Raw genomic sequence first — 17,739 nt, forward strand, 5'->3', positions numbered from 1 at the left:
TTTCGGTTATTTGTAATGTGTGGCAGAAAAAGAAACATCGTGCGTTGTTCGCGTACGCTGGGCTAACTACCATTATGCGTTTTCATGCAGGCTGAGCCCTCACAATTTGGAGTTTGTTCCCTCTTAAGGTAAATATTGACTTTGTTCCGGTTCACACTCAATTTTACGCTATAAATCTCCGAAAGACTACCCTGTGGACTTGCAGTGCGCGGTAATTGCCGACGCCATCTCTTTCTGCTTTACTCATATCATTAATTCCTTGGCCGCTACGCTGGCTGAGGGCTGCCTATTCAACAGATTTCACCTGTGCTGATATTTCAGGTAGGCTGATGATGATGATTTCGGGTTTAACGGCGCAAGGCCCACAAAGGCAAAGAGCGCCATGACAATGGTGCAACGAGATGACAAGGATTTGTAGTAAAGGAAAATTTACTAAGGGAGTTGCTGTATAGGGCCAGAATTAAAACATCGTGAGTATAGGCATCTAAGCTGTAAAGCTTCAGGTTCCGCCACTGCTTTGCAACACGTAATAAACACAGCTGAAGTTATGGCCTGTATGATATGTATTTTAGAAAGTAAACATCTGCAAGGTAACTAAAAACTTTTTTGTAAGAGAACATGGGATAGTCTGATGGGAATAATGAAGGGTGCAAGATAATTTTATATGTGTAAGCTTCATTAAAGGGACGTTTCCTTTCGATGTTGCACATATCACATTCAATAAGCATATGGAGGACAGATAGCTGCCCCCCACATCGATGGCACTCTGGCTTGTTTGTGTCGTTAGCAAGTATGAATGCGTGACGTGTGTGTGGCCAATTCTATGTGAGCATACCTTTGCAGGTTCCCACCGAGGCATTCCTGTCCGGATAGACGCAGTGCAGCTGTCGGCGGGCGTCGCAGAGCTGGACGGCGTCGCAGGTGTCCCCCTGCTGCCTGGCGCAGATGCTGCAGCAGTTGCAGCCGTCCCGCACCAGGCTCACGCCGTCGGGGCAGCGCATCCCGCCACCCTCGCCTCCCTCGTGCTGCCACCCCGTGTTGCAACGGCACGAAGGACCGCACTGCACCGAGCCCTGCACGCAGACGCAGGAGCCAGCTGAACGTCTAGGCAAGAACACGGTTAGGGAGAACGCGCGAAATCCTCTTCGCATAGATACTGCAGAAATAAAACGCGTACCAAAATTGGTGACGGTCCACGATCGACTTGTATTCGAGAAGCGACGCCGATGATACGTGGAAGACGACGTCAGTCAGCCAGCAGCGCTCGTGTAAAAGGGTGAAACCGTGACGGCTTTCTAGCAATTGTATGTTCACATTCTAACCATATCTTTCCCAGCAACCGCACGGTTTCGTTTTTTTGGGCCTCGTCTTCTGAAATTGGAAACCTATAGTTGACGTCGATTTTTGGGCAACGTTTTCCGCGCATTTGCTGTGCCTTGCCATTTAAACGAGTGGGGTTCAAAAGCAGCAGTTTTTCCTGTATTCTTTATGATATGCGAACTTCAAAATACCTTTACCAGCCTACACCCCATCCTAAGGGACATTATGATGTTATTAAGGTTTCGGGAGGCGTCACGACCGGCAGTACTGGTAACGCGGGTTTCGATAAAAACGAGTATGATGAGCATGTAAGCACGACGATGTGCAAGGTGATAACGTCAGAGCAGACGAGGATAAAAGAAAAACAAAAAAGTGAGCAACGAAAAACGGTGTCAGGAAACGAAACAGGCTGTAAGTCTTGTAGGAAAGGCATAAGTATCTCACGACTTTCAACGGTGGTGGTTGGCGGCGCGGAGAACGTCGTGGAGGAGTTAATGGGGTGCGCGGAACATGCACTTTCGGAGGTAGCAGTGATAATAAGCGCAGCTAGTTGACGGAACAGTGAGCCAGGCAGCGAAAACAAGTAGAGATTGGTGGCACGGGGGTATGGCCACGGCACGTCGTTGACCATGGCGACATGGTGCCCGGGAGTACAGCCGCAGGTCACGTGGGTTCTGGCCATCCTGACGACTGTACATAGAACCTTGAAGTACGTGGGGGTATTGGTGGTTCCAGGCAAATGTCAGGAGGATTGGCCAGGAAAAGGGAGCTTACTGAGATAAACTATACTCGGTATTTCAGAAAAAGTAAAATACATGTTTAGATATAGCAGTGCATTAAAAATAGGTGCCCAGGGAAGCAAAAGTATCCTTGGAGGGTGTAAACAGGAATAAAAAAAAATTAAAAGAATGCAAGAAAAGTAGGAAGCAAGTACAACGGAAAGAAAATGTGGTGTAGTCGGGGCAGTGGGTAAAAACGCGCGAATGATTTAAAGGGGAATCCGGCAGGGCCACAAGCAGATAGCACAGATGAAAAAAATTATTTCTTTGCGCGGCTAAGGCTGCTAGCGCTGAATGAAAGAAATATGATAGTTTTTACCTTCAGGACCAAGGCGTTCGAAAGGCGCAGTGAGGTAAATTTTCATATTTTCTCAGACGCAGTGACGCTCAAATTTCTTCTTTTAGAACGAATGTCTCCTGTCTCCTTGTCATCTTCACCTGTCCCCGCACCGCTTCTGATGATGATGGTGCTTTCAAGGTTACTTTTCCTTCAAAGACAGCGACATCTTGTAATGGGCTTTTTCTCCTTCTTTTATGATTTCTGGTGCCACATCACAGACAATGTACTCTGTGCATGTGCAAAAGTCTATAAGCTTGAAATTCCTGTAATCGGAGTTGGAAGCCGTTGTTTGTTCGTGTCGGACAGTTTCTTGATGATGAACACTGGTTCTCCTGTATGGTAATACTCGTAGAAAGCTGTGGGGTAGAGTAGGATCGCCAAAGTAAATTATAAGTGCTCCTGCGTGAGAGACCCCTATTTTTGAGAAAAACCGATAACTGCACACGAGGTCTGTTGCGTTAACGTGATTCAGCCAATGTATGTCTTACAATCCCTGTGTATAACCACGGGAGAACAACCCTCTCCTTTTTTTAACATTATTACACCAAAAAGTCATTCGCGTCCCCTTTAACCCTTTCTATAAATAGCCGCACATAAACACACCCAACCTCTCGAAAAATACGAAGGCCTTTGGCACTGATAAAGCTTCTGCACAGACTGACACAAAACTGGTGAGTGCCGAATCGACTTGACTGGGTATTTACGACTTCCCACCCTTTTTCGGTGATCCCACAACATCATGATAGAATTTCAGATGTGCCGGACAATTCAGAAAAAAAAAAAAAAAAGATCATTGCGACCCAAACACTTTTCTGCCTCCCTTATCCTGACAAGAAACTAATAGTGAACATAAAAGCACGAAACATGGGAGGTGTAGTGGTTCTGCTAAGGTGTTCTGCCGGTATGGGCGAGGCCTTGATGTGTATACCTAATCACGGAGTATGCATATCGACTGAAAAAAAAAAAAAAAAAAAAACAGAAAACGCCCATATGAGCAATGCTTTAGCGCATGGTGAAGAATCCAATATGGTGTAAATCGTTCAGCAGCCTTCTGTTTCGGCGCACAGTATGGCCAAGGTACTGTTCTGGTGCGGCGAATTCAAAATTATATTTTTCGGATGCCGTCTCAAGAGGGGGTAGCGGTCTAAATACAAACAAAGTCAGTACGTTTCTCCTGGTCCATAGTATTCGTTTAAAACCAGCTTCATATTTCTTAACAAGACGCGCCTCAAATCCTATCATCGGGGAAATTGCGCTCATGTTCTTAAACGATGTATCGCTCCCTCTCGTCACTATATCTGCACTCCAAAACAATCCTGTGGTTCCACTTCCCCCCAATGCACTCTATTTACCAGTCCATGCCACCAACAATGGGAATTCGGTGAATGAGAGCAGCCGTCATACAATTTGACTCTGCGATCTGCGTTGTGGCACCCTGCAATGCCGAGCTCCCGGCTTACATTGCGCGATGCCACAGCCGAGAACGAACTTTTGAATCAAATCGTAAGCGCGGAATCGTCATTCACCAAAATTTCATTCTCGGTGGCAGGGGTCTATCGATAGAGTGCATGGCAGAGACGCTGTACCACAGGACTGTGATACAGCTTCCCCGAGATACCTGCGCTGTGGTTTGTTGTTGGAGTGCAGGTTTGTTGTACGGAAGAGCAAATTTTAGCTGTATGTTTGACAAGCCTACATCGCGGAACGGTCCTGGCTAACCACCGCGGTGGTATCTTGCCGTATCACACCACGCGCTGACCAGTATTTTTAGCGAAGAAAGCAAACTGCAAATTGCTAGCCCTTTTCGGAGTAGACTTCGATATCGTTATCACCACGTAAAACCGCCCAAAAAACACCTAAACACTATTGTTTCTGAGAAATGCACTCAATGTACCGGCGGCGGCCCCTTTTGCATCTTTATTTCAGTTCATGACAAAGAAAAGTGTCTTGCAAATAATGCCGATAAACATTTAACCGTGACAGGATACTGAAATCATACGATGTGATGGATGGCCTCAAGAAAGAACCTCTAATTCCTTTCAGGAGCGCCTGATTCGCTGTCAACGGCAGCAGTGATTTGACTTTCTGAAGTTCATTGCCCATCCCAATATATAAGAAAGAGGTCTGCAAATTTTCACTAAAACAACACGTTTATACTCTGACTTATATATATTTGTTTCGCTCGCATAGACGGCAGTCAGCTAGCATGCTTGGTTTGCGGCATGAGTACGCGCCAGGCACAGCGAGCCGCTATTTCATCTTGTTGACTAGCTTTTAATGGGTACAGACAAGCTTTGATGCGACGCACTTGAAAGTTTCTGGCGTACCTTTATACTTTCTTTGCTGTGTTGAGACAGGTGGCATAACCGATAAAACTTGAGTGCTGGTAGGGCCACGCAAACCACCCAAGAATATATCTGCAAGATCCCAGTCTTAAAATTCCAACTGGCATAAAAAGTTCTCACAGAAAAAATTTTTAGGCCCAACAGCGAGCTCCTTTGAGCTGTTTCTCATGAGGATATCGACAGTGTTCAAAGCGAACTAGGAAACAACGCTACGTGTAGCAAGAAGTGACAGGCGTGCACCCACATGAAAACGGCATGTTGCGTGGGTGTGCTGCCACAACAAATGAAAAAAAAAAAAAACGGATGACCGTGAAGAGGAAAAGGAACCACCTGCTGACAGAATCTATGGACGATTATCGTTATGCATTGACAACAGACGGGAACTCGGAGGTGTTAAGAAATGCACGGTGGACCAATTAGGACAGGAAAACAGAACTTGGCATAATGAGAGCGCCGTCTCAGCGGCCGACTTTAGTGTGATTTCTCCAAGATATCCAGGTAAGATTGAGAGTCATTTGCGAGAACGATGGCTTTGCCGCAAGTCGTTCTCCGTGGGTGGACGACGATGCCAAACAACCGCGTGGGCCAAGTCAGATACCGCTTCGCTGTAAAAATGAAACTGAACGCGGGGCACTTCGAAGAGACTCAAAATAAATTCCTCGGACATACACCTGTGACGCAACAACCTTGTATAATTTATAGGAGACTGTGTGACAGCTGCGAATTTCTGTGTTTATCTTCATTTGCATGGCATAACCGTTTGCAGAAAATTGTTGCGAATATTAACTGACCCGTGTTTGAAAATGCGCGCACGTCATAAACAAGTTCTCTTCTCCCCTCAGTCCGCCAGTAGCACTTTCAAACCAACATTTAGTCCCTTGTTCAATGTTGTTGCAGGCGGAGTTAAACGCGATAAGGGTCTCTTTAGCGCTTCGTAGTTTTTCATGCCCAAAACCACCGGGCAAGAAGTTTATTCCATCAGTTTCCAACCACTGAGAATGGGACCCGTGCCTCCCTGCAGTTGAAGAGGGAATCGTACCATTACACCATGATTTCAGTGTTCTTAGAACGCAATGCACGAGAGGCCGTCATGGTGGCTGTCGACCCCCGACACGGGTTCAGCGATAGTTAGTTGTCACGGGGTTAAGCAATAGGGGGCAGTATAAAAACATTCCCCGAGGGTAATATACAAAGTGAGGTCTTTCGCACTCTCGGAGCAAGAGCTGTCCCCTTACTATGCCTAATACGTGTCAACGACATACATCTGGAATTGTTTTGATAACGGGCATCTCAGAGCAGCGGGGCCGATAAACGCTTTCTTTTTACAACGAAGCTGTATATGCCTAGAATCCCGGGTTTCCCTTCCGGGGGCGACGATTTACTCGCCACCGCTTCCCTGCTCCTCCGCGCCACCGCCGACGCCTGTTTCATAAGTTGCGCAATCGGCTGGTAACGGCGCTGGTGCAGTTATCAGCAGCTGCACTTCTAACTCGCTATGGACGAACGTGCATAGATCGCTCTGGGGAAGAATGGCGGAAATTGGAGGAGCGTCCGCGAGGCAGAAGCGAAAATGGACGTGAAAACAACAGAAAGCCAGTGTCGCTGAACGGCAGCCCCCGCCATTGCCGCCTCAAGTCGCACCTCGTCGAGCAGCTATGAATCCCTCCCAAGTGAAGAGCAACTTGCCTGCTTGAAACCCCGACGTGAGCCAATACCGGTAATATATAAATTCACTGTAGCAAAACCCCACCATTGCAAAACCTGCCCTTGATGCAGAATCGCTGGCTTCCATCTTCACATAGAGGAAGGGCTCTGATTTTTTTCCCCTATGCGCCTGGAAGGTCTGAGAAAGCTACAGTTGTCATCAGCACGCAAAACCGCGCAGTCAGTTTCTCTGCAGTGGATGCCTTTTTAGTCCCAGCTTCGCTTTTGACACGATTTTGTTCAAAGAGTATTTCTAAATTTTTTATTGCTGTATCCGAAAGGAAGCCGGCCAATCGCGGCAGCATTGCTTGTGTCACGTCTCGCAAGCACACAAAGAACGTCCGGACTTTGAAGAACCAAAGAAAACAAATATCTTGAAATTCTAAGTTATCTGGTGGGCGTAGGCCAGTAATATTTTGATCAGATTCTCGTGGCCATGTAACAAAGACTCCACAGACTTATCCAACATGTTCTAAAAGCGTTTAAGTTAAATATTTAGAAAAAAAAGGATTTGGAGAGCTTTTCAACAAAATTTAAGTTCAAGGGCATTGCGCAGTGCCGCATTCCACGTCCAATCAGTCAAGTCGTAACGCCTACAAACAATAGTTCGCGGAATTTTTACCGAAAGATGGCGACGAAGGCGGGGATACCCGGAAGCAAAGCTTGCGTGAAGTGGGAAGACGTTGGAAAGGCGAGCAAAAAAAAAAAGGGATCGCTGAAGGAAAAAAAAAGTGTTTGTAACTAGAATCGCCACGGGAAGATCAAAGACGGCTCCTGGAACTTGAAGAACCCTTGGAGGAGGCATTTAGTATGTATAGAGAGGACGCGGCTCGTTTAGCTCATTGCCGTGTCTTGGGCGGTGGGTGCACGTGCCCTTTGCCCAACTGGAGCCCGCCGGGACTGTCGCATCAAGCTTCCTTCGTAATTAATGGCGAGCTGTTGGTGGTATAGGGAAAGAAAAGACGATACGCGGCAGTGGCTCCCAAGCACTTCGCCAGACGGAACTGAAGGGGCCAAGGGGAAAGAGGCAACAAGGGATTGGCGATGGACAGCCATAGATAAGAAAGAAACCAAACGAGGAACGGGGCGAAAGGACGGGGCGTCTCGACAGACCAACCGGAAGGAGACAAAGAAAGGAGCTGTTTCCGACGCTTTCCTCTTTTCTGCATCCTATGTCCACGTCCCTCCTGTCGCAGCAAGAATAAGCACACGGAAGGGAAAGCAGCGGGGCGTCGCTGTGCACCCGCCGCCACTCATGGTCGTCGCGCTGCGAGCGCGAAGCCACTGCGTGTTTTTGTGCCGTATAAGGGCCGTGGCGCACCGCGCATGGTTTTACCGTCGGGTTCCTTCAGCGCCCCCGCCATTGCTGTTGCGTCAGGCTCCCGTTAGAGGAGGCGCAGAGGAATGATATCCAGGTTCACAGACGCGGAATTTCTTCTTTGTAGTTTTATAGTGCGATGGTAAGCCCTTCGGTTTCATGACTGCCGGTTTGCCTTTGAATTGAGAAGGTGGGAATAGATATTATAGGTACAGCAGATACTGCACCCCCCTAACAGGATACTCTAAGGTAACTTGAGCTAAAAAACTCGCTTTTCCGCATGATCTGAGCACAGCTCACGTTGAGAGCACAGCGCGTAGAAAAATAACTCTCTCTAACTGCGTGTGAGGCAACTAGGATCCTTCATCACAGCCTTTATTCTTATTCTGCTGAATAATTGGACAATGTTTTCAACTCTTTAGCCTCTACAGAAGGAAGAAGCATTAAAGCTCCGGGCGCTCGAAAAGAAAAGCACTAAAATAAAAAGTTCTTGTGATACAGAACCTGAAATAAGCATTTGCGCGAGTGTGCGAGACATGAAATCTAGTAAGCGTCGAGCCATTGAATTACAAATAGTGTATATGTGATAAAGGGGGTCATACAATACGTTCATATTATTAACCATTTAAAAACCCACACTTAAGCGAGATGCCAAGAAATATCGAAGATATGTCCCGATGGCAAGCGGGTTATTATAAATCATTGGGCTCCCTCGAATATTACGCTATCAATGCATTTAGGAACCTATGCGACGCCGAGTGCGCACCAGTCTGCATCAAACGAGGGCCATGCTGGCAAGGAGGAGCCGTATTTTTGGAGGGAAATGAAGTGAATGCCCGGGTTGAAAAGGAGGGTGCGTGGGTACGAAATTTCATGGCGTTTTCTTGTTTTGTGCGTGGAAGCCCCGTCCGCTGCGGCTGGTGCAGGAGCCAAGGCCCACGTCGTTCCATTAAATTCCAAATCTTCAGATATGACCCAGAAAAGGTTGAGACAAATCTGCCGTTGAGAGGTCATCATGTAACCTTGTTAGTGACAGAGAGATCTACTTTTGTACGTCTGAACAATTTATACCATTAGCAGTTTGCCGATATATGCTCTCGCGCAGGCAGCCTTTGACCTGTGCTTTAACGCAGCCCGCTCAAAGTAGGGCTAACTAGTGGGTTTTATTTATTTATTTATTTATTTATTTATTTATTTATTTATTTATTTATTTATTTATTTATTTATTTATTTATTTATTTATTTATTTATTTATTTATTTATTTATTTATTTATTTATTTATTTATTTATTTATTTATTTATTTATTTATTTATTTATTTATTTATTTATTTATTTATTTATTTATTTATTTATTTATTTATTTATTTATTTATTTATTTATTTATTTATTTATTTATTTATTTATTTATTTATTTATTTATTTATTTATTTATTTATTTATTTATTTATTTATTTATTTATTTATTTATTTATTTATTTATTTATTTATTTATTTATTTATTTATTTATTTATTTATTTATTTATTTATTTATTTATTTATTTATTTATTTATTTATTTATTTATTTATTTATTTATTTATTTATTTATTTATTTATTTATTTATTTATTTATTTATTTATTTATTTATTTATTTATTTATTTATTTATTTATTTATTTATTTATTTATTTATTTATTTATTTATTTATTTATTTATTTATTTATTTATTTATTTATTTATTTATTTATTTATTTATTTATTTATTTATTTATTTATTTATTTATTTATTTATTTATTTATTTATTTATTTATTTATTTATTTATTTATTTATTTATTTATTTATTTATTTCATGCACCCTCATGGGCCAAGGACATTGGAGAGGGAAGTGGTGCAGCCTACATTTTTAGCAGAAACAATGTTTAACCGGTTTCTTTGCGGGCATGAATTAAACGCAAAGAGACAGTGGCGTTATCCAAAGTTATCAAAGTTAATCAAAGTTAAGCAATCAAAGTAATCAAAGATAAGTCGACAGGTTTTTTTAAAAATAGGCGCTTAGATTTACGCGAAGACCACCTCTACAGTGAGGTTATGCGCCCAGGGGGACACATAAATAGGAGGGGATAATTCATTTAGGAGGCTTAATTATCTAAAATTGATTAATTAACTTTTTAGTGGCTACAGTAGCCAGGCATGTTTGTATTGGAAAGTTAGACGGAATCATGTTTCTACGCAGTTTCAGTTAGCAGAATTCTTCTAGCGCATCTGTAGTCCGAGATATCAAACGGCGAAGATTAATTGCCGTTCGCATGATTACGCATGCAAAACAGTCTGCACCGCTGCAAAGCTCCTCCCTTCTGTGACGTGCCTGCTGTGTACGGTGTTTAGTTCGACAAAGGCGTGGAGGCATAGGCGAAAGTGATAACTGGTGCCCTTCCAGTCTTGGCTGGAGTTATCGCAATCTGCAGTACTCGGAACCGCTATGGAAACACAGAACAAAACGGAGGAGCTATGCGCCGGTTTTGACTTCTAGCATGCGTAATCATGGGAGCGGCAATTAAACTTTGCCGTTTGATATCTCTGAGCACAGATGCGCTAGAAGAATTCTGCCAAATGAAACTGCAGAGAAACACGATTGCGTCTAACTTTCCAATACAAACATGCCTGGATGCTGTAGCCGCTAGAAAATTAATCAATCAATACAAGTTAATTAAGCCACCTACATTAATAAATACCTCCTAATTAGGTGTCCCCCTGGCCGCATAACCTCACTGTAGAGGTGCTCTTCGCGTAAATCTAAGCGCCTATTGTTAAAAAAACCTGCCGACTTAACTTTCATCACCCTGTATAACGACAAGAGAAAAGGGACAACATTTGAGTAGAAGCAATACAACAGCCAGGCACTTCAAACCGCACGAAATGCTAGAAAGGTCTACACAACGACAACCGGGAAAAGCAGGAAACTAATCAGAAACCTCTACTCCAAAGTGCGAGTGCAGCCGCTTTTTGAATTCTTCTAAATTGTTACTATCAACTACAGCTGCTGCAAGGTGGTGCCCAGGGGTGCCCAGCTATTTTTACGACCAAATAAATGCAGCTGTGCAAGAGGGAAAAAGAAAGGAAGAGAGACCGAGGGAGATTAGGATTGAATGAAAACTAAAGTTGTCAGCACCATCAACTGCAGGACTTCATCACACGGGGTTGAAAACCGTGCGATAGTAAAGGAAAGTGACAAAAATAATTACCGAAACAGCATAAAAGCAGAAGGGAGGCTTACAAGACTATAGCATTTAAGGCGTCCGCGAACACTGCGACAGTGTATACAACACAATACCGTTAAAGCGCCGGACAAAATTACATAAGGCGATACTGTGCCCAACACTGTGGTGCAAATGGCAATCTAAAGATATACCCGCGCATTCGTATATTAAACACGCGCGAAACGCGTTAACTGAATTAGGGAAAGGTGGTTTCGTCGGTACTGTAGGTGTAGGAAAGTAGTATAAAGTAGGCCCCAACTGCCTCCTCGTCATGATTGTGCCGTGTGGAAGGACGTGGCGGAGTGTCTGCCAGCCTCCTTGTCTCGGTGACCAGAACGCATGCAACTCTATTGCTGGTTCGCTAGATAAACGCCGGCTGCGGCAAAGGACGTGCTGATTGTCCTGCCGACAGATCACGCCACGTACGCTGCCCAGTCGTTCTCAACCTTGCTCAAACAGGTAGCACGACAAAGACGACTGAACGGGGTACTGCAAAAGATAGTCTATATTTCTGTGCTCGACAATTTCGCATGAAAACAAACAATTTTGTCGCTGCTTACTAAAACCTAATTGCTTTTCCATAGTGATGAAAAACACAGGCTTCCATGAGGGGTCTTCGCAATTTTCATGAGAGGTCGTACTGCAGTCGTTGGGCAATGAACTGCGCTATATTCCTGCCTCCCACAGAAAAGTAGATACATCTTTTTAAACTTGCTCAAAAAAAAAAAAAACTAGCTCATTTTTCTTCGTTCTTGGTATACACGCCGCAAGTATATAGCGTTTGATAAATCTATTATAGGCCTTCCATTTTATCCCCCAGCACATCCATCCCCACTAGTTATTGTTTCCGCAACTGTACTACAGTTATAGAGGCGCTCAATAAGCTTATTTGTCAAAAGAAATAAGCGCGTGCACGTGCGACCGCGATAGCAAGGACCATGCCGAAATTTGAACAGGCTTTACTTATTGTCCCCATCGTCCCCACGACACCCAAAGAAAACTATTTTTCAAATGGAGTTGCGACCAACTAACATTAGTTTTTTTTTCATAATCACTCGTTTTAATTGCGTAAGTGTGATTGGTTTATATTCCTGTGCTATCTTTACGCTTAGAAGGAACACTAGATCGCGGTGCTGCTACAACGACAACAGACCCATGAACCTGTGTGTGAGCAACCCGCATGGACCCTAAGACAAACTGGGGGCCGCAGGCATTTTATAACCGGGGCCCTCACCCCCGGCGTCTGTTATGCACCTCTGATTTTGTCGGAGATAACGGAGGACACCACGCACGCCAGAACCTTCTTCGTCTAGAACAATGGCGCACGCATAAAACGTTTCTCGTACGTTTCATGCTGACGCCTAATTGTTGTGGCCATCAGGATGGAGAACTATATTTCTGGGATTATATTTAGCAGAAAGTGGTATAAATGCGTACTCGGTTGCATTATTGCAGGAACTGGCAGTTGGAACGCTAACTATCGATTCTGTTCAAGATGAGATCCCGAAATTCATTGAATTCACCCAAAACAGGTATTCTCGGGAAATCAGTAATTACAAGCTGCAGTGTCCGTTGAGTCGGGTGTGTTTTCTTTAGTCTTCAATTCGGAGATTTAAATTACGGTGTGTAACGCGCCCAAGCTTCTAACGGTCTATGAGGGGCGCCATAGTGGAGGGTTCCTAAATAATTTTGACCACCTGGGAATGGTTACCGTGCGCCGATATCTCGACACACGGGCGTTTTCGCTTTTCGCGTCCATTTGAAAAGCGGCCACCGAGACCGGGGTCGAACCGTCGTCCTTGGGCTCAGCAGCCCGACGGCGTAGCCACTGAGCCACCGCGGGGTGTATACGATACATGTTATCTGGAACAACCTGTTAGCCTGCGAGTGTATGTGTGTCTGTGCGCGTGCGTTCACGCGTGCACGTGGTTGTCAGCCGCAACAGAGCTACGTCCCCTTCTTCCGCGATCGAACCTTATGGATCGGTCGTTAGCGTGCGCTGGACACAGTCGGTTCGCAAGCAGACGAGGCGCAGATACGAGTACACCTGACCGGGAGTGAAGATCCTTCGTACTCTACGACGGCGCGCTGCGGTCTTTAATTAGCCACACCAGTATACATCTGTGGCCTGAAACGTGAGTAGGAAGTGCACACTTAAGCCCTAATGTGCACCTTCCTTCCTTCCTTCCTTTCTATCTTTCTTTCTTTCTTTCTTTCTTTCTTTCTTTCTTTCTTTCTTCCTTTCTTTCTTTCTTTCTTTCTTTCTTTCTTTCTTTCTTTCTTGTTCTTCCTTCCTTTTTATTCCTTTCGTTATTTCTTTTATCTTTGTTTTTTCCCCTCTTGTTCTCTGTCTTTTGTTCCTTCCTTTTTTTCATCATAGAATGCGCGATGACATGCTGAAGTTGATTCTGAAGATACCACGTAGCAGCGCAATTGTATAGGAGAGTTCCTATAGAGGACGGTACGGATGATAACGCGAGTAATGATTTTACGTTATTGTTTGTGCGTCATAATGGTGACGGCTGCCGCTCTTCCAAGAACACAATTCTTGATTTTAAGAGAAGCTTTTATGCCCAACATCAGGGATTTTATGGCGTCTGCGCACGCGCGGAAAAACGCAAACTGGGAAAGGCAGCTTGCAAGACCAATAACGTAGCGAATTGGGCGAATTGGAAAATGCTCGTGATTGTCAGCACAAACGAAAACACGGTATATGAAGAGTGGGAACGACACAAGCACAGTGTCGTTCCCATTCTTCTGGTCCCGTGTTTTTCTTTTCGCTGGGCATAATGTACAAAGACCAAGCTTATTGCCAAAGGAAATACATATATCGCCACTGGCGTCGGAGCGGAAACTCTTCCCTAAAAAGTGAGTTTGAAGGTACCAAGTAAGAGTACAAGAGCCAGCAACAAAGAAAGCACATTTCGCCAAAGAAAACGCGTGTCGCCGCTTGCGTCGGAGGTATGTGTGTGTGAATGTTTGACGCGGTCACTGTGATGAAGTGTGCGCCTGATAAGGGGACCGAGCACACGGCGTTGAAAACGAACGTCCCGGTGTACGTGCTATAAGAACGCGGTCAGTGCCAAAGCCGCACGCCGTTCGAAACAGGATTTGGACCTCACGTTTGTACGTCTCATCACTCGGACATGCACTCGGAGTCGGTTAGTTATCATTATTAGGCATCATTTTGAAGATCAGCAGATTCAACAGAAAAGCGTGTGCTTGTATTTATGTGCTTTCCTTAGGGATGACCGTCGTGAACGCTGAGGAGAAATAATATTTACTCGTAGCTAGCTCCCCCCTAAATTGTAAAGGAAAGTTTGACATCCACCTAAATGCAGCCTTACGGCTACAAGGGAAAGCTATCGCGCTACTAACGACTAGCCTCCTGGTTAGCTCAGTTGGTAGAGCGACTGCTCCGGTTAAGCAGTGGTCCCGGGTTCGAATCCTGGACCAGGACGAATTTTTCGTCAACTGTGAAGTTTTCGAGAAAGCTGTTTAGCTTTCCCTTGTAGCCGTAAGGCTGCATTTAGGTGGATGTCAAACTTTCCTTTACAGAAACTTACTCCACCTTGGGGATTTCCCCTAAATCTGGTCGATTAACACCTCCCCCCCTAAATTATGCGTCACTTCTACGGCGTGTGCTAAAAAGCTTCATTGGTTCAAGCTAAAAGCTTCAAGCTAAGAAGCTTGACCTTTGCAGGACCGGAAGGGCGAATTAATTTTTTAACAGCGAAGCTGTTTAGCAAATCGCAATTTTTCGTGTCCGCAGTCTGGTGGTCTGGTGGTCGTGGGTTCGGATCCCACCTGGCGGGCATTTTTTCTCCCCTTTCTTTCTTTCCAAATTCTTTATCTGTTTCAATGACCTACCACATCCTCCCATTTGCTTTTCGAGGTTTTCTTGACTGTCAACTCTTATTTCTGTCCTTTGGGCCACAGGGCGCCATGGAGCCCCTCTGACTTCTCCTTCTCAGCGCTAGTTGTGGTGCTAGAAATAACGCACACATACGCGCGCATACAGTGCTGTCGTTGGTAGCCGTTGTGAGCGGGAAGTAGGCGGGGCGGTAAAATATCTGCCGTAGTGCGGAACCGCGGCTTGCGTGGCGTACTGGTTGCGGCGGTTAATCGATGATCGCGCCCCGTCCACAGCTTTGTCATCGCTCCCCCACAGCCCGCAACTCTGACGAGCAGAGGCCACGAAAGGGCCCATGAAGCCTGTCGTTGTCCATGCTTTCTCCCCTTTGCATCCCGACATTTCTGTGCGGACATTTTGGCGCACGGACTTTTCGGTGCACAGGCATCATCACCGAATTTTCCACGTGTTTTTCTTGCTGATATTCAAATCTTCATCAGGTAGTGTGGCTTTAACGTTCGAGAGCTGTGTCGACTCTGATGCGTGTAAACAAACGATAAACTTGGGTGTTGCTTAAAAACGTAAAACATCATTTCAGAATATATGTGAACAAATAACGCGGTGGACTTATTTCCCTATGGCTCCTTTTGTTTCAGTCAGTAAGCCACAAATAAGGGCATTTTTATTTATTAATTTATTTATTTATTTATTTATTTATTTATTTATTTATTTATTTATTTATTTACTTATTTATTTATTTATTTATTTATTTATTTATTTATTTATTTATTTATTTATTTATTTACAATACTTTCACGGCCAAGAAGCACTACAAAAAGGAGTGGCGGGGGGGGGGGGGGTACAGAACTATGACAAACAGCAATGGTAGTACATAGGTGGTAGTACATAGTATTACTACACACTGTAACAAATGAGGTTTTGTAGGGCAGTCTTGAATTGGGAATGTTCTGAGATGGCAGCAGTGGAGGCGGGAATGTGGTTCCAGTCAACGCTGGTTCTTGGAATGAAAGAATCATTATAAATGTTAGTCCGACAAGAAGGAACACCAACTTTGTTTACATGGCCTGTGCGGGATGAAATATATGTAGGCGGAAGCATCAGCTGTTCTTTCAGGTGAAGGATGTGGAAAAATATTTTTTGGAAAAGGCAAAGACAATGATATCTGCGACGTGCCGACAAGTCAGGCAGGCCAAGAACAGATTTCATTGAGGTGACACTGGCATTGCGGCTATAGTTCGATAAAATGAAACTAGTCGCACGATTCTGGATGGCTTCAATGGATTGGGCGAGCGTGATTTTTCCGGGGTCCCAGATAGCGCAGGCGTACTTTAATTTTGGATGGACGAGTGACTTATAAAGTGTTAATTTAACATTCGACTGCACGAAGCACAAGTTCCGGGGCAAATATCCAAGCATGCGATTGACATTGTTAGTTATGTATTCTACAAGCATAATACAGGTGAGATCTTTCGTGATATGAAGCCCGAGATATCTGTAAGAGTTAACGGAAGAGAGGGGAATATTATTCCAATCATACGCATGCGGGTTGTTATGAAGCCGAAATATTCGCATGGTTTTGCATTTAGTGATATTTAATTTCATAAGCCATTTTTCGCAACAATTAGAAACGCTGTTAAAATCATCCTGGAGTTCATGCAAATCATTGGGGCAGTTAATTTTGTGGTATAAAACACAATCCTCTGCAAAAAGTTTAATGGATGAGTGAGTGACGCAGCTGGGAAGTTCGTTAACCTAAACGGAAAGAGAAGTGGCCCCAGGACTCACCCTTGCGGCACACCGGGAGAGACAGGAGATGATTCGGATGAAAAACCATTATCAATGACGTATTGCGTGCGCTTAGAAAGGAAACTTATGATCCAAAAAAGTACATTGTCATCTACGTTTAGCTTGCTGAGTTTAAGAATAAGTAAATCATTCGAGACAGAGTCAAACGCCTTGGCGAAGTCGAGGAAGACACAGTCAGTAGCACAACCCTTGTCTACATTAATGAACAGACAGTTAGTGAAAGAAAGCAACGGCGTTTCACAAGATAGATATACTTATTTGCCGAAAAGAAGCCACAGTCGGTCACCTTTATTTTCCGCGTGTGAAGCTAGCGCAAATCTTTTCCAAGAGCATCTAGAGGAGCTTCACCTAGCTGAGGTAAATGTCCTCAGGGATTTTGTCACGCGTTGGGCCTCCTACGAAGACATTACCCGAGTAGGCTGCGCAACCGCGTCATTAGAGTCGTTAATGTTGAACTTTTGGTGCACAATATAACCGGATTCAATAGTTATATCCGATATCGCGGCACTGGAGCATTGTTATAAGCGGTTTATTTTACCATAGAAAGAATACAAAAGTTGACGGTGCCATAGCTGCTCATCGTTATATCCGATATATTGTTATAAACAGCATCATTATAAGTGGACTCGACTGTATTTTCTGAAGCCATGTTGGCAATTATTGAAGAATGAATTACCTCTAAGTACCTGATAACATGGGAACACAAAATACGCTCAAACATTTTACAGGGAATACTCGTTAAAGATATGGACGGTAGTTTCCAGGAAAATGTTTAATCACCAGACTTGTGAACCGGAACCACCTTCCCTTTTATCCAATCAGCAGGAAGGGCACTTCGCTGTAAAGATTGCGCAAAAATTTTAGGCATAACGATGTCCGAGCAAAGTTCTGTACATTTGGGCATTTTTGAATTAATCGAGTCGGGGCTTGAAATAAGGGCTTCAGTTATCCAACTTCGCAGAGGACGCCGCCAGGGACCACAGGTTTTGACCGCCGTCTCATGGGACGAAA

At 44.2% G+C, this 17,739-nt stretch overlaps 1 protein-coding gene across 2 annotated transcripts in view; it reads right to left on the reverse strand.

Moving 5' to 3' along the window:
• Positions 1 to 17,739, reverse strand: part of LOC144139284 (CCN family member 2-like) — a 471,813-nt gene that overhangs the window by 25,455 nt on the left and 428,619 nt on the right. For both annotated transcript variants that reach the window (XM_077671689.1, XM_077671684.1), the window contains one exon: positions 836 to 1,073. In XM_077671689.1, the coding sequence (XP_077527815.1) occupies positions 836 to 1,073 (238 nt within the window). The remainder of the gene's footprint in view (positions 1 to 835; positions 1,074 to 17,739) is intronic.

Source organism: Haemaphysalis longicornis, unplaced genomic scaffold (genome assembly GCF_048455015.1).
Source record: "Haemaphysalis longicornis isolate Haplotype H1 unplaced genomic scaffold, Haemaphysalis longicornis Haplotype H1 scaffold_1, whole genome shotgun sequence".
Lineage (NCBI taxonomy): Eukaryota > Metazoa > Arthropoda > Arachnida > Ixodida > Ixodidae > Haemaphysalis > Haemaphysalis longicornis.